At 45.9% G+C, this 21,900-nt stretch overlaps 1 protein-coding gene across 1 annotated transcript in view; it reads left to right on the top strand.

Annotated features, from left to right (window-relative positions):
- The window catches only part of LOC135378373 (MARVEL domain-containing protein 1-like), a 59,178-nt gene extending 39,731 nt beyond the window's left edge, over window positions 1–19,447 (top strand). Inside the window, exons 2-4 of the mRNA XM_064611406.1 lie at window positions 13,607–13,771; window positions 16,231–16,359; window positions 17,479–19,447. Coding sequence (XP_064467476.1) covers window positions 13,607–13,771; window positions 16,231–16,359; window positions 17,479–17,586 — 402 coding nt within the window. The 3' untranslated portion in view covers window positions 17,587–19,447. The remainder of the gene's footprint in view (window positions 1–13,606; window positions 13,772–16,230; window positions 16,360–17,478) is intronic.
- Window positions 19,448–21,900: the final 2,453 nt, after the last annotated feature.

Raw genomic sequence — 21,900 nt, 5'->3', positions numbered from 1 at the left:
GTAGATCTGAGGTATTCTTTTATTATTTTTATTTTGTGTGATCTGTGAAGGGCGCAGGGAGGGTAATATTTTTCAACGCAAACATCAGGTAGACGAAGTATCTCTCGCCCGGCAAAAAAGTATGAGCATCCGGGCTTCACATTTGGTGACCTGCATTGCGATTGAGGATGCACGCTTTCACCCGAGGCGATTATTCAACAACAAAATCATTCGATTATAAAGCGTTGGAGCTTTCCATTACTGATTATAGTTCAGTGGCGCAGTTTTCCGAAGCGTTCACTACAGCGACCGAACTAGAAATGGTACAGATAAGGGCAATCCTTTTTCTTAATTACGGGTATTTCCGTTCTGGTGATCCATCTCTGGTACAACAATTACGATGAATTCTGCATTCACATTATGAATGTTATCATCTATTTTGATCTCCAATGGTAAATTATGCACCCGAAGGTCTGTACTCGTACCGTCTCTACCTGCTGTACTCTCTCAATCTGTTCACACATGTACGCCGCGCATAGTCAGAATTGCTTCGCGGTGCTAACGCGGAATAAGGGAAAAAAAAATCTAAACAAATGTATGCAAACGGATTGAGACTCTCAACTTGTGTGACAACGGCCGCTAGAAACACAAGGACGAAGAGTGGGTCTCCGGTGGGAGACAAGTTCAATTTCTCCCCTTTTTTTCTCTCCTTGACAAACAAACAAACGAAGAGAAGCGCCTCGTCTTCTTTCGTGCGTATTCTCACATCTCACCGAATAAGGAAATCAAACCGAACCAGAAGTCACTGTGGACCCAATGTATTTCGCTAAAAATTATCAAAAACGATTTTCGCGAAAAAGGAACAGTACAGGTCACCATTATCCGCTGTGATGGATGGTATTCTCCCTTTTTCTCCCACATATGCCAGCATACGCAGTCTATAGAGGCGTCATCGGAGAGCACGGGACCATTTTTTTTCGAGAGCCTCGTTAGTTCAGTGGTCCCCTCAAGTTTTGTGTAAATCCGAACGTGCCATGCATCCGGTTTCTTCAGTTACCACGAATACGTCGACCACCACTTGTACCTACATGCACATATACTTCGCACACATTGAGTACCATGGACTATAGCTCTGACTCCACCGCGTCTGCTAAAAAAACAAAGAGGAAAAGCTGTCACTTCCTATGGGCCACCAGCAGATCACTAGGGCGCCAGCCAGCGGGATATGACAGATTTGGCCCACATACACAGCGGTCGTCATGCCACGTCTACCATTTTGCGGGACGTTCTTTCTTTTTTTTATTTCTTTTTTTTTTACGTATACTTCGCTGCTAATTGCAGACGAGATAGCAGCTGACAGCGGTGCATTGCCCTCCAATCGCCTTCCGGGGGTAGGTCACACGGGCGAGGTGCACTCAAAACGGAAGCTCGTGTGTACCCGTGGTTGCCGGGGTATGAATGGTTTGTTCAGGCGCACTTGTTTTGATCCGGTCACCACATATGCCATTCGGAAGCTCTCGAAATAGAGCTCGCAAACGGTCGTGAGAATGTCAGTGTTCCTCTCTGGATGTATACCATTTGTGCGGGGTGAAATAGCGTCCGATACCCTCGTTTACCTTTCAGGCGGGGTAACGAGCATGATTTTTATACGGGAGAACAACTGATCTGCGTTGGCAAAGCTGCGCAATAATTGCTGTAGCAAAATGGCGTGCGCTTCAGTAATTATAGTTCACGCAGTGACTCATTCTGTCTGGTTGACTCGACCCCATTACGTCATCTGGATGGTGACAGCTTGAGATGTCGCCTCCTATCGTGGATGAGAAGAACTGCATCTTGGTACCGTGCCTCCAAGATTCTTAGGTGTATGTCAATGTTAGCGAAGGGCGTCTTTATACTTGTGGCAGTCCGCTGGAAAGTAATCCTCGACGAGATCCCCTTGGGAACTGCCTATCGGATGGCATGCTAGGGTGCTTGCAGATAAAGCAAACCTACATATGCGCATGTAAACAGTTGTGCGTGTACTTTATCTGCGCACACCCTGTATTTTTAGACGCATGCTACAGGGTCTTATAAGATAAAGCACCGTGTACATATGTAATTAAACGACAATAGATGAAACAAGTTACCGCGATACGTTCTAGGACGTGTGAGACGCTAAAAACAATAAATAAAACTTCGCTAGTTCTTTGTTGCAAAATCCCGAAAACAAAAGCACCTCTAACCTCTAAACATGTTGTGTATCAGAGGTTGGGTTGTTTTTTAGCATGGTTAAGTTGCAATAGAGTTTATTCACTGACGTCACCCCTCCAGAGGGCACTAGCTTCGAAGAGGCGAAATAGCCGCCATGATGTAGGTCCCTGGAAGTTTGGTTCCGGTTTTCGTTCACTGCCATGTACTATTTAGAAGACCATTAAAGCCGAAAAAAGGAAATTGCTTGGATTGTGGTACGAATAATATTCACACAGTACAATAACTCTGAAACACTAAATGCATGGTGAATACCATGTGGGTAAAGTCGTAGACAGTCAAACCCCAAAACCTTAGGACCTACAATATGGCTGGAAATCTGCTAGCGACAGTGGCGCTCTCCTGCGGATAACGTCATGTAAATGAACCCTATCTTTTGTTTCACCACAGGCTTTACACCCTTAAAAAATCATATACGCGTTTCGTCGCTTTTCCTTCGGTAGATGCGACTTATACAATTAACTTCAACGCAACAGTGATCCCCGACAGCTCGAGAGAGTGGAGGGCACCTATTATGGGTGAGAGGTTTTCATTTTTCCTTAGTGATAAAGAACCAAACCATGAACCTAAAAGAAGAAAATAAACAGTTACACGATTTTCAGGCATGCACACGTCACTTACGAAAGTTTCGAGCTCCGCCCTGCCACTGGTATTTCTTACAGTGCCGTGTGTGTGCGCGTCTGACGGGGACGAAACGATAATTCTGGGGACAGGGAAAGGCTAAGGGAGCTGTGGAATGTCCCTTCGTACATTTCTGTTTTTTTTTGTTTTTTTTTCTTGTTTTTTTTTTTTTTTTTTGCGGCGTGTTCTGCAACACATAACATGAGCTCTTGCGAAGATGCGACGAGCGCAACTGCTCTGTAGCGCGCTCGAGAGGTCTCTGATCTGCACACCGACTAACTATCCTCTCCTTCAAAGTGCGTGTATGTGAACAAGGGCGCTCATCGTCACTTCGTGACGTTAGCAGCCCCGACGGGAGGCCCGATCAGGTGACTCATGATGTAGCCCGGAACTGCCGAAGCGGTGTACACCATAGTAGCAGTAGCAGACGAATTCTCGGTGGCCAATGAGAGCTTACGTCTGCTACCCACGCAGGCTGGATGTCACGCGGGGTCTTCTGACGTCTCTCGAGCAGATCGCGCCGGGCCGATGGCTCCTTTCCCAGGGCGGTTTTTGTAAATTTCATTGCGCCGTGACAATGGACTGCACAGCGGAAATATTGTGCGCGGTGGCTCATGATAGACTTCTTGATGAATGAAGAAGGGTTCTAGCCACGTTAAATGTCACTTCCTTGCTCCTATAAACACAGACTCTCAGAACAGAAATTGATACGTGAACTGCACGTGTCACAAAAATATAAATATAAAAAAACGGTCGAAAAAGAAAAGCAGGAAGTGTAGAAAGAAAGCCATGCTTTGCACAAGCTTCTCGTCAAGCAACCACATTTCCTTGAGTTGCATAACAGGAAATCACGAAGTTGACTCTTTTCCAACGCTCCGAGAAGCAACTCTGCACGGTCAAGGACAGTGGACGTAGCAGTGTGCATCTATATTTTGTAGTATTTCGATGATTCGACCAGTTTGGACCCCATTGATGTAGTTTGAGGTCGCCTACTTTGAAAGAGTGCACGGTACCAATTTGGCCACAATGGAGAATCTTCCGTATCATCTCCGGGACACGGTTTTCTTTTGGCTGGTGCACGAAATAGTTGGTGCTATCAGATTTGCTCTGAGGAATTCCGACCATGACTGTCGAGGTTGCTGCTGATTTGGGAGAAATTGTTCTCTCGTGATTCTGTCGTTTCACTCGAGTGAACCTCGTGAGGTGAGGCAAATGGATTTCGCGGTTCAACTACGTGTGAAGAAGGAAGTCGGATTCCGTTTAACAATAACCCGAAGAAACACCAAGCGCTGCATTCGCTTCACTGCACCGCCGTCTGCCCCAAACACTGCTGTCGAATGACTACTTCTCATGCGTCCTATTGCCATTGCACAATACTCCAATAAAATTTGCAACTAATTATTTATTATCAGATTTCTCAGTTGTGTTGCTATTAGTTGTTAGTTACCTGAAGAAGTGCAGTTGCATGCACGGGAGCGTGCTTCAAACGAATGCAGATGCTCCTAACCGTTTTATCGCTGTGTTTCAAGATTGTCAAGATGTCGATTTATTGCCGTGGCACATTACTGCGACGTCGTGAAACCCGAACAGCGTTGCGACACCAAAACGGCATGAAATCTCGCATAGAGCATGCGCACCTACAGTTCCTCACAGTCGGATCGAACTTCAATCTTGGGGGTGATTGTCTGATTGTCCGTTTAAAACGATCAGATACCCCTGGTGCTAAATTTTGTGCGCAGCAAAGTAACGCCCCGGAAACGGTTCGATTACATATTTGCACAAATCTCCACCGAAACATGAACGGTATACTGTTGCGAACCTGGATAATGAGAAACGCGAAGGCCACAATTTCGCGGAGACAGATTTCTCACGCTACAATTCTCTGTCGCGCTCAACGAAGCGCGCGTAAAACAAAGCAATGACGCTGCTTATTGTGTTTAGGCTCCAAATGTTGTTGAACCGAAACCGGTTGATTGTGTCCTATTTTTGAACACTTCGACACGCCTGGCTTCACCTATGTCTGTGTGGGAGAACACACCTTCTTGTGAAGGATAACGTGAAACGCTTTAAAAAAAAAGAAAAGAAAAAGCCTTCGCCTCGATGTACCCATCCGAGCGTAAGCTTTTGAGCTCGCACGCAAGTGCACGTTGAACTTCCAGAACAAGGGCGGGCTGTCGCGAAAAGTAAAGCAAGTAAGGAAACGAAACAAAAAGTAAGAGGACGCCGGAATACTGCAAGAAACGGCAGCTTTTGTTTTGACAGATTGCGGCCAACCTTAGGTGAGCCGCGTCGCAAAAAATGCTTCGTGTACCCTACAGTAGGTAGGTTGCTTCACATAACGTGTCAAAAATCATGATGAGACAGTGACGCTCAATGAGTAGAAATGCGCCAGTGTTCACATTCCAGCATAACGCCCTTGCGTTTTTTCTCAAACGTCGCCATGCCAGTACTGGACAGCTGTGTCGGCCTTATTGGGCCATCGTCAGCAGTAAGCAGGCAGGCAACGTTTGAGCGGGTGGCGTCAGAGTGTCACGTAGCACGTGATTCCTCCCGTCAAGGTGTGCGACTCAGAACTTAAAGCCCAGTGCAAAGTCAGTGAAGTATGTAGGGAAAAAATTAGCCGGAGCTCTTTGTGTGCATGTATAGTGTATGTTTGTAAGTGCTTAAACGTTGCCATGCCAGTACTGGACAGCTGTTTCGGCCGTATTGGGTCATCGTCAGCAGTACGCAGGCAGGCAACATTTGAGCGGGTAGCGTCACAAGGTCACGTACGTGATTCCTGCCGTCAGAGTGTGCTACTCACCACTGAAAGCCCAGTGCAAAGCCAGTGAAGTAAGTTTCAGCACTTACAAACGTACACTATACGTGTCGCCAAAGAGCTCGAGCTATCTTTTTTTTCCTTACATACTTCACTGCATCACTCTTAAAAATGAGTTTCACCACATAGCACGCTCCTAGTCCGCCATCATCCCGAATGACAGCGGCCTCGCCCCTGATTTGTTGATGTGATGTGATGCATGTGATGTGAATAAAGAAAAAAATGGGGATGTTAGTTTCGACGAAGTCAAACTGGCTACCTCAGTACACTTAATACAGAAAGTTCAAACCGATGATAAGATGATGAAAACACAAAGGGATGATTTGTTGAAAACTGGAGGCGCAGCCTATTTTGTAAGATTACGTACGTGCATAACGGTATAATGGTGCATAATTTCTTTTTTTTAGTGATTTGAGCGATGTAGTGAATCACAGCCAGGCTTGCTCACACTTGTCGCGTTTAATTTGCGCTTAATATTTGTTGGCAAATTTGGATCATGCTGCAGTTTACCGGATATTAGGGAGACAGCACAACAAAGTTCAGGCAGTTCAGAACAGTCTTCCTGGGGTTTGTATAGTTGTTGACCGCAAAATTTTCCAAAGTTCAGCAGGAGGCGTTTGTCAGTCGGCAACCAGTGATCCTCATCTTGTCTGTGAAGAAAGAATTACTCTTCTGCTTGAACTGTAGAATGATATGCTTGCTTTAACAGGCAAACAAAAACCTGATCTTGCCGTTTGAATTACTCTGAGTGTCGGATACCCAGCGCTGTCGCGATCGGCTTCCCTATATTTTGAACGGGGAAGCGGCGAAACTCAAATGCTTCCCAGTTTCGTTGGCAACGTTGTTCTTAATGTTAAAACAACGAACAAAGCAACAGCATTTCCTGTCATGACCATCCTTCTTTGACACTTTTTAGTGTTGGGAGTCTTCCTTTTCCATTGCCATGTCATTCCATTGCCATGTGTCAACCACCTACCCATTTGGAAACGGCCTTCACGGGGGGACTATACTAGTACTCCGAAACTTTAGTGCTCGGTGTCTTTACCAATTTTCGGCTGAATGGAGAATCACGATGAGTGCGTCGAAAACAGATCTTGACCTTCACAAACTTATCCAACACTCTAAAAAATGAACTTCACCACATAGCACGCTCCCAGCCAACCATCGTCCCGAGTGACATCATTCTCTCCCCTGATTTGTTGAAAACGGGAGGCGTACGCCTTTTTTTTGACAATTATGCAGAAATGTTAATTGTCACAAAAAGGCGTACGCCCCTCGCTTTCCACAAATCAAGAGTGATAGAGGCATCACTCTATACAATGGTTGGCCTTCAGCGTGCTATGTGGTGAAGCTTCGTTTTAAGAGTGAACGTAGTATCTACGTATAACGAAATACCGCGCTGGTTAACTGGGATCCTTTCTTTCACACGTGGGTAAGTCACCTCCTACGGCTTTTCGTTTCAAATTGCTCCTCTTCCCACAACGCAGGTGTGTTGAACGAGTGCCGTCTGTCGCTGCTACACATTTCTCAGTGGGAAGCCATTAAAAGGTGCAGCTTCCACCGCTGATACAGCGTTTTCCGGCGTCGCTTTTCCGGGAACGTCCTTTTTCTAATGCGGAGTCACATGCACGCCGGCGCGCCTCGTAAAAGGCGCGCGTGTGTAGGAAACACCTACGACACATTGGTGCCCCCGCTCTGTGTGGGACCGAGGGCGTGTTCTAGCGCCTCTTACTGACGTAAAATTCATTGTTCTCGCTCTACTAAGCGATCCTTTAGTCGGTCACACACGTTCCCAGGAAGTACTATTTGCGATGAGAATTGAATTGGATTGGATTGAAAAGAAAAATGATATGCAGATTGTGGTTCCACGAATGTGAAGCCGGCTACTCTGGATAGCTTGCAGTTGATTGCACAATGACCAATATAGGGGTTGGTGGGGTTGATGACGAAGTGAAAGCAAAGAAAATGAACGAGTGAAAAAGAGATAGGGGTAGAATATCTCATGCGTGTACGGAATTCTGGGCGTGGCCCCTTAGTTGCTTCGTCATGCCGCTACGCGTCCAAACTTGATGTCTGCTTGGATGTGACGCAGGTATATTTTACAATGGTGGGGGACGCCCGATGCTTGATGATGATGATGATGATTACTATGGTGACGGATAGAAGAAAATAATGTTGAGGTGAGCCGCGACTAAGTCGGCCTGGCTACCCCAGAACACCCACGTAAAGCAGAAAATAAACAAAAAATTCAAAAAACGGAACGATGCCCGATGCCTGTCTTTGGGCGTCCAGAGCAGTTCTTTGAGGATAATATTAACAGTTTAAACAATCTATTTTGGTATTTGGAATACGACAGTCGGCACCAGTCGAATACCAGGGTCCGCGCGTGTGACTATATCATCATGGTATTTATCCGAGGAGTTGGTCATGACTGCCCCTCTTCCTCACAGGAAACCTGAAGCCTTCAGTCATATTCCAATATTCTTGAGCAAGGCACCGACGCAGCGGATGCCGTCGTAACTTCTTGAGACCATGCATCAATGCTGCAAACGATTCTGCGGCAGGAACTTCGGGAATAAGTGAAGCGTGACGCGGAGAAACATTCGTATCATCTTGACCTCGGACGCTGAAGGGTAGCTTGCGTGAGGCGTTGCTTCGGTGCCTGTTTCCACGAGAGTCAACAAACTCAAACGTTCATTCCGCGCAAGCCGCCCGACATAGAATGTTCTGCGCAGTTTCCTAATGGCCTATAGCACGTATAGCTGGGAAAATATGGAAGGAGTAATTATGCGCGTCCCGTGGTTTCGTCATGGTTAGAGGAGGTAAACGTGCCGATAATTGGTTGCAGAGGTAGTGACGTAGACTTTGGGGGAATATTCTCCAAATTGAAGTCGCAAGAAAGAGAGTGAGAGGGAAAAACCAGCGTTCGGTCGTCGAAATTTGTTTCTCGATATTGGTTTACGATAAAAAAGCACTGCTGAGGGAGAATATGTAGACTTTTCACAGATATTTCCAGTCACTCTCAAGTTCGTCACGGTCGCAGAAGTGGTGCGGTACCGCTTTTATGGTGTGTCTATATCATAGCTGTCTTTCCGCAGGCGCCACAACAGCACAGAACTTTACCGCATAACACGCTCCTATAATCAACCATCATCTCGAAAAACATCATTCTCTCTTCTGATTTGCTGACTCGAAAACCAGGGGCGTCCGCCTTTTTTGTGACAGATATACACTCTTAAAAATGAACTTCGCCGCATAGCATGCTCGAAGGAAATCATCATCTCTAATGATATCGTTATCTTCCCTGATTTGCTGAAAACGGGGGGCGTACGCCTTTTTTTGCGAACTTATGCTGTCCATAATTGTCACAAGGAAGGCGTACGCCTCCAAGTTTCAACAAATCAGGGCAGATTACGATATAATTCGAGATTATGGTTGGCTAGGAGCGTACTATGCGGTGAAGTTCATTTCTAAGAGCCTACACTGTTATAACAGAACTTCACCACAAAGCACGCTCCTAGCCAACCATCATTCCGAATGATATCATTCTGTGTCATGATTTGTTCAAAACAGGGGGGAGGCGCCTATCTGGTACAAGATAATCTGTCCCAGATAGGCGCCTCCTCCCATTTTCAACAAATCGATGCACAGAGTGATATCACTCGGAATGATGGTTGGCTATCAGCGTGCTATGTGGTGAAGTTCTGTTTTAACAGTGTACATGACATTCTGCGGTAAACGTAAACAAGCCCCCGCCACAACTTCCGGTGCCACGAAGACTTCCGGTCCTTCCGCAGCTAAGGACGCTCGGAACCAGCCGCCGTGCAGAATTATATCTTTCGCTTTACTGTTTTGTTGAAAACGGGAGGCGTACGCCTTTTTGCGGCAATTCAAATTGTCAGAAGAAGGCGTATACGACCCTCTCTCTCCTCAAATCAGAAGCCACAAATGTCTCAATCGGCACAGTGGTTGGCGCAGAGCGTGTTTGCTGTGAAACCGGATGTCGTTTTGGCACCAAACCGGAAGCGGTGAAAACGGCATGTATACGGTTATGTTGATTGTCACAAAAAGGCGTGTGCCCGTGCACTGGTCGGCCTTGATCGCGCTATGTGGTCAGGTTCTGTTCTAAAGAGGGGATCTAAGTGCAAAAATTTCTCCTTGCGGAATGAAAGATGCTGTTACCTTGCCACCAACGCAAAAGGAACGGGACTCATCGATTGCGTCGTCCGTGATTTATGAACGGAAGAAATCGCAATTTACACTTTCCCTTTCTCCTTCTCAAGAAGCGCGACAATGCGGAGAGGCCTCGGATTGGTTTCCTCAAACGGTCCCCCGCGATGATTTGACATATCGTTTGAGAAGACCAATGAGAGCCCGCTCCGCACTGTCGGCCTTCTTGAGAAGGAGAGGAAGAGCGAAAGCCTCCCTTGGGATTTCTTTCGCTCGTAAATCACGCAACGAATGAATGCCGTTCCTTTTATGTTGGTGTCAAGGTAACAGCATCTTTCATTCCGCGAGGAGAAACGTTTGCATTTGAGTGCCCCTTTAAGAGTTTAAGATAGTAACTTCCATTTTTCGAAGTACGCGTCGACATGGGACACTGAGCAATTCAGCTGTCATGTTGCGTGTTGTTCTTATGTATCCCCTATGTGAAGATGAACAAACATGCTGCCTGAGTAAACTGAACTCGTATGCAAGTCGACACGAGTACGAAAATGTTTACTCTTGTGCTTGCTAGAATACACATTCGGTCGGGTGTCCGCTGATTACGATGGACTGGTGAAAGAAATATATCCTTTAACCATTACGAAAATAATTCGCGCTATTTCACCGGGGCGCCCCTAGCAAAAATCTACAAAAATAATGGAGGAGAGTTGTATGCTCACTCTGGGGTTTCAAACAGAGTGCATGTTGGCCTGATGAGTTCATGAGGGGTTCATGTCACACCAAGACCAAGAATGTAGTATAGTATCATTATTCACCCCATACCTCCTCATCATTTCATACCTCATACTAACCAGCGTGCACAGCGGTAGTGAGCCACAAATTAAGTGCCAAATTTACGTAATCGTTCGTCACTCATTTATATGTTGCTGACTCGCGCATGATATATCAATATAATATACATTAAACCTACTTACTGTTTTACTGGGAATGCTTTATGAAAATTCCCGTTGCTGCAAAGCATACAGTTCAATGCAGTTGTTAGAATGCCATGTGAAAGTGCCGTTTGCATTTTCTTTGTCGTGAGTCCACGCGACGTGCGGCAGCATCTACAGCAGCGTTGTACGCGCAGTCAACCACGAAGGTCTGCTAGGAACGCATTGTCATTATTTGCATATCGTTCATAAATAATTGATGCGTCTTCTTTATCGAGTGTGCATAGTCAGTGACGGGCGTGGACGATGTTGCTTTCGTGTTTGCATCACAATTTGACACATTTGCAGTTGCGCAAGTGCTTAAACGAACGGTCTCGCCCGCCCTACTATATCATCATTTGTTTGTTTTTGGTCGGTCGGTAGGGCTTGGTACACCACGACCCACTTGGAATGGTGTTGTGAATAACGCAACAGTGTGAAGCAGCAATGGGCAAGTCACTTAACTTGTGAAAATAATGACTGAGGTATACAGTTACAGTGTGTCTTTGTTTTAGTGTGTAACTAGTTGCAGCTATACACTTATCATGTTGCATCAACTTAGTTACTTTATAGTTATCGTTTAGGAAACATAAGCCGACTAAATGCAATACTCAGAAACTTAATTTTCACCTCATTGTGCAACCGCAATTAAGCACCGTGTATATGACGTCACGCGCAGCTTGTCTGATCGCCTTTGAGCCACGTGACATTAGGAAACATGGCGATGCGTCACCGTCGTCATACTGCGGTACTAGTACGACGACGCAGAGAGGCATATGAGCAATGAGGTATAGCAGCGTGTGTTTTTACAATTTTCTCTCGTAATTGCACACATACCGCAACAAATCACGGCATGTCCTCCTACTGTGACTCCGGTGTCACGTGACGAAACGTGACGTCACTACACAAGCCTCATGACGTCATATATTTGTCACTTGCGCAGTAGTTGCTTTTTGAAGTCATTGTCAGTAAGCTATCCCAGCTTCTGTCCAAACGCATATCCGTGCACTGGAGCCAGGAGCGTAGCCAGAAAGTATTTCGGGAGGGGTTCTATTGGGAACTTCACATGGGGGAGGAGGATTTCACTCTCGTTCCCCTTTCTCAAAAGCACTACCAAAGGTACGGCTTCGGGAGGGGTTTGAAGCCCCCAAACCCCCCTTCTGGCTACGCCACTGCACTGAGCTAACAGGAGTGCCCGAGTATTCTTGCTGTGAAGTTCTAAAGAACGTCAAAAGGACGTTTGGGAACTGATAAGCGGAAAAATATGGTGCTACCTGCGTAACCTAATTACAGGTGCATTACATTTTACAGTGATACTTTCGCCAAAGATGGCAACTAGTTACAGTTAGAAGTTACTTACATAAGTAACTTGCTACTGTACACAGGTACTGAGGACTGAAAATACGCGAGTGTTCAAGTGAAACTGGGACTTTTTATTTTTCGCAAAAGTAAAATGAATTTACATGCGAGAAATTAGTCTTATTTTTCAATGTAATCTCCAGCTGCGCTAATGCACTTGTCCCAGCGTTTCACGAGGGCTTGGATGCGCGCAGCGTAGAAATCCTTACCGGCGCGTACACTCTAAAAACAGAACTTCACCGCATAGCACGCTCTGCGCAGCCGTTGCCACGAATGATAGGGTTATCCCTCCTGATTCGAAGAGAGAGAGGGTGCGTATGCCTTTTCGTGGCAACTATCATATACCCAAATTGCCACAAAAAGGCGTACGCCCCTCTCTCTTCTCGAATCAGAAGCGATAACCCTATCATTCGTGGCAATGGTTGGCGCACAGCGTGCTATGCGGTGAAGCTCTGTTTTTAGCAGCCATGATCGGACTGCATTCTTGACCTCGTCGTCGCAGCTGAAGTGGCGGCCCCCAAGGAACGCGTTCAGTGGCCCGAAGAGATGGAAATCGCTGGGGGCGAGGTCTGGACTGTAAGGGGGATGTGGCAGCAACTCCCAGCCAAGTTCCTGTAAGGTGCGTGTCGTGCGATGCGCGGTATGCGGGCGTGCATTGTCCTGTAGGAGGAGCACTCCTTTGGTGATGAGGCCCGGCCGCTTTTGCTTCAGCGTCTTATTCACATCCCTGAGAATCAGTATAACAGTACAATCAGTACAACCGTATAGACGACCTGAGCACCCACGTCATGCATTACGTAACGCCGCCGCGTAGAGCATTCTCTGGTGGGTGGGCACTGTCAGCTTTATCAGTCTATCAGACGGTCATGCCTAAACCTTAAAATTCTCCCCCCCCCCCCCCGGCTCAGACATTTTCTTTTTTTCCATGACTTTGCCACAGCCCTGCCGACGTGGTCATGGCTGCACATCTCTTTAAGTTCCCGCCGTATTTCTTATCTTTTTCGTTTCGTCGGCCGCAAACAGCACACGACCTGTCCTAAATAATGTGGGAATGTGCAGTGGCGCCGGGGCCGAGATCTTGCCCCCCTCCCCCCTGAAAAATTGCCTAGCGGCGCCCCTGCCTGCACAGGTTACCAAAATGCCGGCGACTAGAACAGCTGCAGCACCTGACTGATTTTTTTTATTACTTATGTTTTGAATCGTTTAATTTCGCAAAAGAACAAAACGATGACAAAGGCACGACTTCCTCCCTGCTGTTGCGGGGCCCAGTTGAGTAAGATACCGAAAAATGCATAGTAGCTAGGAGATAGGAGAAGCAGGAGAACATGCAAACATATTCGCAGTTTCATAATGCAACACTCGGGCCAACTATCATTGTCTCGCTCTTTTACTACATGTTGAAAATTTTGATAGTGTCTTCATTGATGTCTTCTTGTCGTGGCAGTTGTTTGGAATGATCTGCCTGGGCTGTGGTTCTCCAGCGCTGATTGGTTACGCCCGCTTCTTCCTCTTCGTCGCTGCCATCTGTTACATCATCACTGTCCTTCTGTGCGTCATCTACATTCTGGGCATCAACACGGCATTATCATCGCTACCCTGGCTGTCTGGGGTAAGTGATTCCGCATCACGAGAAACACTGGTGACACTCTGTTGTTGTTCAATAGCTCAAAAGCTTATTCACGGCGCTGTGTATACGTTGAACGCAAAATGGTTATGCGAGCGAACTGGTCTAAACTTCACCTAAGGGGTAAAGACAGGGGGTCGAACGAACAGACGTACAACAGAGGACAAGAATCTTGGCAATTTGAGTCTTGTCCTGTGTTGTACGTTTCTTTATTCGCTCCCTTGTCTTCACCTGCTGTCTTCACAAGCTGAGGAATACTGAAAGAACGGCTAGGAAAGAAGGGCTGGTAACTATAGAATGCGGGAAGAAAAAAAGAGACTAGGGGGACAACGAAAAACGGACATACACAGACGAAAGCACACACGAAGAGACCAGACACACGAGAGAGAAGAGAAGAGATACACGAAAAGACACACCAGACTTCATCTGTGCGTTTTTCATCGTCTCCCTATAGTCTCGGGTTTTTGTCATCATGTATACTGAGGAATACGCTGAGTACGTAACGTACCCTCGTGGGCATGACTTGGGGATGTTTGTCAACATCTATAGATAAACGTTTCCTGTGTGTTGTAACACCATTCTGAAAATTCTAGCCAGAAACCCGTGGACAGTCCAATTTGGCGTCTTACAGCGGTCTCTTAGCGCTGAGTCATACGATTCTCGTACTCCGTGTACACTGCGCTATTAGGTAAACGAAAACATTCACGTACATTTCCTTTCGCTAACGGCGCGCTAGAATCCAATTACGCTGCTCGCGCTACGGTTGAGCTGCTAAACACTTTGACCCGCATAGAAATTCTATTTTGTGAATGAACCTCGCGCTCTGCTGCCTTGGCGGTACAGCAGGAAGTACCCATACCGGGTGGGAAGCGGTATTTACTCGGTGCTTTGCGGCACGCCTACTTGTCTTCGAGTAACGCCCACGCTCTTTTTCCTAGTGTGGTATAGTAGGTCTACCAGTATTTATGCAGCTGGGAGAACGCGAGTGCCACAACGAAGATTGGACAAGTGGAACGAGTGAGCACGACGATTAGACTTGTGCATTGCACATGTAACGTTTTCGGTCATTGTTTGTTTCACTTCCATTTTCTGCCGTCATTCCTCGGCCACAGTCTTAAAGCAGAACTTCACCGCATAACACGCTCGTAGACTGAACTTCACCACATAGCACGCTCCTACACTCTTAAAAATAAACTTCACCGCATAGCACGCTCCTAGCCAACCATCATCTCGAATGATATCGTTATCTGCCCTGATTTGGTGAAAACGGGAGGCGTACGTCTTTTTTGTGACAATTATGAACAGTACAAGTGTCACAAAAAAGGCGTACGCCTCCTGTTTTCAACAAATCGGAGCAGATAACGATATCATTCGAGATTATGGTTGGCTAGGAGCGTGCTATGCGGTGAAGTTCATTTCTAAGAGTGTGGGATGTCTTCAGCACAACAGTTGTCTTTTGACATTTGTTCAAAATTTGCCGGGAACTCAGCGAGCACGTCAGATGTTTACCTTCCCCTCTAAAGCCCGCATGTGAAGGGGCCGGCCGTCTTACCGTTTGCGTGCTGACAAAAGTGAGACGTGAGAAAGGAGAATAAAGAAATGCAGAGTACATAAGAGAGTTTGGAAAGCGGAACGAACGTAGTAAATGTCAGAACTGCAGACACACTTGGCCAGCAGTGCATACATCTGAAGCCGCCAACGCGGTTAGTTGGTACGGAATTTCTCCTCATTCTAGTGCTTTCTTCTGACTGGAACGGATCCACTTGTTCCGTTCAAGTGGGTTTATACGGTGACTTATCCTAGCAGCACGCAAGACGGCTTTGTCGGTGGAATGCAGGGTCGACGTGAGCTGGAGAGGATTTTTTGGCACTCTGTATGTTTGCGCTTAATATAAGCTAAAATAGATAGGCAGAAGCAAACTTCGCCCTGTTCTAAAGAGAGAGAGAGAGAGAAAAGAAATGTGGAGAAGTGACCTTCCTGAAACTTTGAGAGCAAGGTTTTCAGAGGCTGTAACATAAAGCTTGTCGAATGACGGTTGCTGGTCTGGCTTGCAGCTTATCTTTCTTGCGGGAACGTATTAGGGTGTTGTGTGCGTGATGCCTTGGTCAAAGTCCGCCAAGACGAAACATATCACTAAATTCGAGGACGTACTAGTGCAGGACTCCTGTTTACACTCCTTGACTATACCACTATACCAATGCAGAGGCACAGTACGGCAGATAATAGTACGTCGTAAATCATAATTAACGTATGTTTTCTTTCCCGTAAATGTTTATGTATCAGCTAAGCACTAAGCCAACCGAACTTCATCGCAAAAGAATATTGCGGGCGCTGATATCTGGTGTGCGAAATCGTCCAAGTTGCGTGGTTGTAATATTTTCCAAGTTACATGCGATTTGCATGGTGAGCGTAATAATGGCCCTCACCAAGATCTTCTTTCACAGGAGCTCGTTTACACAGTGCTGGGCGCTCTACTCTACCTCATTGCTGCCATTACTGAACTAGTGATGACAACGAGCTACGACTGGCACACCATGTTTATTGGGCTCAGGGATCAGTACATCGCCGCCGGAGTAAGTACCACTGTTTGCTTCTAAAGATTCAATATCAAGGGCGGAATTCAGCTATAGGTAGATTTATTGCAACTCTCCGCTGGACTCTCTCTTGCGGCGTTCCACCATACCTCGGCAATACTCATGAACATGCTCACTCTTGTTCAATGTGCCAAATGAGATTATAGTAAGAGTGAGCAAACGGAGAGCGAGGTGAGCAGATAGGGAAATGCTCCGAATTATTGCGGGCGTTGTGCAGGTCAGCCGGACGAGGATTACAAAGTGCCCTCTCCACATTATCGTTCTGAGCATCACGATAGCCCATTAACGTCCGGTTTTACCAATGCTGGTGTTTATGTACGTTCCTGTTTACTTTTTTTTCTGGGAGTAAAACTGCATGCATCAAAGCCTTTTGTGCTGTTCGGCAAATGGACGCTTATATCTTAAGCTGAAAATATTTTCGATGGCCCTCTGTACTCCTTTAAGGTTCAATTCAAGTTGAGGGACCTAAAAAAAAAAAGTGTCCCGGTTGGTGGCACCGTTTTCGAATTATTCAGTCGGGAGATTTACGTGAAACAGCCTGTATATATCGACGTTTGAAATACACGTACTCGTGAGGACGATAAAGAACAAAAAGAGAGATTCTGCAGAGAAAGAGAGAGATCCTGCAATATTTCTTATTGTAGGATTGGAAGACTCCTGATTTCATGGGACTTTTATGCTACTTGAGGGCTGTTCTCCGCTGTGGCTTGCGTAGCTCACATGAGTCAGCAGCTAACGTCATTGTAATATGCTTGTGTTGGTTGGGTTTCTAATTGCAAATGATATTTTTCGGGGACGGGACGCTTGAAACAAGAAGTTGGTTGGATACCATTCTTTTCCTTTCACTCGTACCACCGAATATTCGTTGGCAAAAAAGCCGAAATTTAAATTCCCGAAATTCCGGGATTTGACCCGACCATTGTTGTCATTTTTCATTCAACTTCATTCACTTTCACACCATCTCCGTTGGATGGGAGTGTACATGGGTTGCTAGTGGTTCCCCTGCGTCGTGAGACCTTGTTGACTTGCTGACGATGATCACAGCTGTTTAAACTAATAGTGGGGTCAGTGTAAAACCCTTGTTCGTCCACTTTGCAGGTGTTCGGGATCTTCCAGATGATGGCCTATGGTGCTGGTGCCTTCTTTCTGTTTATGGAATGGAAGGCCACGAGGCCACCACCGTCCACACAGCCAAGCGCCAACTGAGAGAGCAGCAGCACAAACATCTTTGTACACACAGTTGTCGTTCCTTAAAAGATCCACGCAAACGAGCAGGCAGGACAGCACGATGTTTTACGTAATACGATAACTGCAGGTGCCCAGAACTGAGCGGTTCAAATAGAAACAGAAAAGAAATAACATATTATAGGCCCTTGAAATAAACGTACTCGCAAACGTTGACTTGTGCATGGGGTGCTAAGATGGAGTAACTGGCATCCTTGTCTAAATATTAGCAGATAGAGAGAAAACAATCTCCCCCGAGTATGCAGGAGAACTACTGTTTATATCCGAAATATTGGTGGCTTCCATTCTGAAGCGTTAGCTAAAAAAAGAACAAGAAAACGGTGAAGATCGAGAAGGCGAACTAGATGAGGCAGTACTGAAGAATACGCCTGAATGCCTCAAATCAAACTTCTTTTTTCCTTTTCTCTCACTTTCGATTCCATAGTTATACGATTAACAAATATATTAGGCTCTCGCAATTAGCCGCAGAAGTGAATGATTTATAGCTCTGAACGCTCGATGTTGTACAGTGGATATAAATCACTTAGATGTGTTCAACCATCGTGAGCATTGTGCAAATGCAGTCCGATTAGACTGATCAATTAAACGATTAAATAATAAAATCATATCGAACAAAATTACTTTTCGCAGAAAACACGAAGCTGTCGCAACAGACAATGTCACTTTGTAACTATATGCAATGTCATACGAAGTCGTACTCTTTAAAGAACACCTTGTGTGCAAGTCGTAGACAAAAGGGAGAGACCACAATATTATTTGTCTCGCAACTTCCATTGTTATCGCACGTGATGGGTACCTGGAGTTTGTCTCAGAGACAGGGGTCTCGAAACAGGGGAGGTGCACGCTGGTTTGCATAAGACTCCTGGAGGGCATTGACTCCCTCTTTCAACCTCAACCAACATCAATCTACAGTTTTATACTGAAGAATTTCCGGTTGATGTATGCGACGTAACTTCGATGCGCCCCCAGCCAACTCCACCTAGTCAGAGAAAGCCTGCGCATTGCCTCCTCTTCCTCTTTCAAATAAGAGTCAGAATTCACCTGCTACTGCGATTCATCGTTCTGCGAATTCAAGAACCCGCAAATGATTGCAGCTTACCTGGAACCTGCAGACGTAATATTTAGACAAAAAATGCAAGACGCTTTCCAGAAAATCAGTTTTCAGAAAGATTTGGACCGTTTTGCGCTTTATATCCAAGTTTTCTTTATTCCCATTTAGTACGCGTGGACGTTCAATCACAACTCGCAGACGACGGTGATTCGTCTGCATGGCCACGACAGCTGAAAGCACATCCGTGATTGGCTACGGCCGTTGAAAACACGATCCTCATTGGCTGATTCTTAATTGTTATGTCACGTCGACGAGCAAGCAGGCTTTCTCTATCTAGGTGGTGTTCGCCAACCCCTCTTTTCATCGCTATAGAAAATGTTACGCTTGCGCGCACAGTTATTGTACCTCTTCACAAACACCTATTTATGCTCGTTTCCAGGACATAGTATAACAATGAGTACTCTTCAAATGCTATTAAAAGGCAGCTGTAAGGAACGCTAAATGATTTCGGTGAAACTAACATACTAGGTCAAATATGCTCTGCTGGACAGCATCAGGATTGTAAATATAGATATATATGGTCAGAGAACAAGAGTTTATTGCATTTAGAAATGTTGATTTCGTTTTGTATATAGAAACTTATGGTAGACACATCAATAATCATCTCTCGAAGCGCAAATTTCGTTTTCAAGTCGGAGAGTATCTGGCACGGTGATGCCAGCTTCTCTCCTTAAGTGTATCGTTCTAGAAATTAAAAATGTTTACGCTATCGTTACGCTCAGGAGTGTGTTCTACATTAAGTCATTGCAAACATATTGTGCAAGGTTATGCTTCACGATGTATCGAGCTGTCCATCCAATGTTTTAATCATAGATATGGTCGCAATATACTGTGAGAAGCAGCAGCCGTTTTACATGAGGGGTCCTGCATACTGTGTAGAACGCTGACCATACCGTGTTCTTGTGGACGAAAATGCAACCAGGCAAGTGCTCACGGAGAGGAAGTTACAACACGACTGACGTTGAGCATTCGCACGTTTCCAGAATATCAAGAAGGGCGTACTGACTCACATAGCAGACGACACCATCTGTCCTGTCGTCTGCTACGGAATGTCTTGTGGCTGAGCCGCAGGATGTTCACCATGGTTAGAAGAGCCCGAAACGACATGACGTCCAGCACGCGACGTTCAGCCACCTGAGCGCAAGCTCACGTAACGGCAGAAAGCGATGACGTTTTGCTCATGTTCCGCTCTGGGGGAATGTCACTGGTGTGTATACAACTAACAACGGTCACAGTCGTGTTCATGGCACCGGAAATAGCGGCGTGAACCGCATCCAGAAACCCATCTATGAAACAGATGTCGCTATGCTCTGCATCAGTCGACAAAATCTATTTGCCAATTTTTTTTTTTCGTCCGAAAAGTGATGAACTGTTAAATAAACGAAAGTTATACGTAAGTGCCGCGACCCTTAGAAAATTTTTTTGAAGGGTCTGGCTGATTGTCAAGGAGGCGGCAGATCGTTGGCGTCTTGGGAGCTCCTTTTGTTTTCACTGTGCTTCCTGCTGATTTTTCTTTCAGTACTGGCAACATCAGAGGCTTATACGCTTGTCTGCAGTTGTTTACATCCAGGTACATGTGAGCTCTTCCTTTAAAGAGTCATTGAACAGATCCTGATAAAAGTTTACGGAACACCAGAGCGACGTATTTCTTGATCGGAGCGACACCGTAGCAGCGAACGGGAATGGACACACTTACTGAGAGGTGTATAGAGTACCCAGTCACCTGTTTTAAGTCTATCTGCTCGTGTTTGCAGCAACAGTATCGCTCGGATGACTATATACATCACTCCGGTGTTCCGTAAACTTTTGTCTGGGGCCTGTAAGTATTAGCAGTTACAATATCCTGGAAAAAAATAACTTTTTACTGTGGTGGAATGGTCGTCACTACACATAGCGTTTTCACACCAGGAATACGAGCGCGGCAAACCTGTAGGAGGAAGAGCTGGCGTCTCATTCCATAGCTGCACCAGTAGATACCGCAGGGCTCTGACATCGAATACTGTCACTAGAGTGGCATTTTTAATATTTTCCCTTCGAGTATTATGCACTACAGTACGGGTTCACACAGGTCGGGTTACTGGACAGGCAACTTACACGAATGGCAATCATTAAGAAGTGCGTTGCAGAAATAAAGTGCTCTCATCTTTCTGTCTGAATCGCTGTTGTCAACACCAACCACGGCCTTTCTCAGTTCACTTTTCTAAAAAAAACTATCTTGTATTGTTACCTGGAGGATTGGACAAGTCGCTATGCAAATTATCTTGTGCAAAAGTTTGTAGATGAGGTAGTGTTCCTCTACAGGAGCCCTGATCGAAGATGGTTGAATGTCCCGGAGGGCCCGATGTCTTGGGAACCTCTTCAACCCGTTGCTTCACTTCAGCACATTGCCGATAGAACTGGCTGGCTTGTACCATGGCGCGCGGTAGTGGCGCGTCGTCGTCCACGAGTGTGGCAGTTGGTTTACTGATCTGCGATGGTCTATTCACAGACGAGATATCAGGGAAAAGTGACGAACGATGTGTAAACGCCTCCTTACGAAAATTTTCTAGGGATACTATAGTGGTCTTGAACATCTTCCAGTAAAATAGCAGGTGATATATTTCTGACAAATATGAGAAAACTAGCCCGTCTAGGTGGGCTAGTGTTCACACGTTCCGTAATCTATGTGCGACGTCTGACTAGAACGAAAAAAGAAAAAAAAAACACAATTTCACGCGCCAAAGAAATATTGCTTGTGCTTTTACTGGAAGACGAATATCCGTGGAAAATTTCTGGGTATCAATTGGGTTAAGGTCTTTGCTGCGGTTGAAGGCGCTCAACGACATCTCTAACACTTTCCTCTCCCCAGCGAACTCGCTCACCCTCTACGCATCTCCAACCTTCATCCTCCATTCGCCATCCGTCTTTTTCTTTTTTCCTTTTTTTTTTTTGGCTATAGTCGTGACGACGCCCACTTCTGTGTGGCCAACAACGGCAAGCCGATCCTGCCATTATCCCCCCCCCCCTCCTACGCGCTATGTGGAACACGGCCTGAATTCTTATTTATTAAAATGCAGTCGCGACTCGATAAACAGATTTACTAATGCAACTCCTAGTAAAGTTTACAGATGATGGTGGTGGTGATGGAACTGCTTGCAGTAGTCGGCTATGCTTAAAGTTTACTG

Source organism: Ornithodoros turicata, chromosome 1 (assembly GCF_037126465.1).
Source record: "Ornithodoros turicata isolate Travis chromosome 1, ASM3712646v1, whole genome shotgun sequence".
Classification (NCBI taxonomy): domain Eukaryota; kingdom Metazoa; phylum Arthropoda; class Arachnida; order Ixodida; family Argasidae; genus Ornithodoros; species Ornithodoros turicata.
Note: the sequence above shows the minus strand (reverse complement) of the source record. Positions and strands in the feature narration are given on the sequence as shown.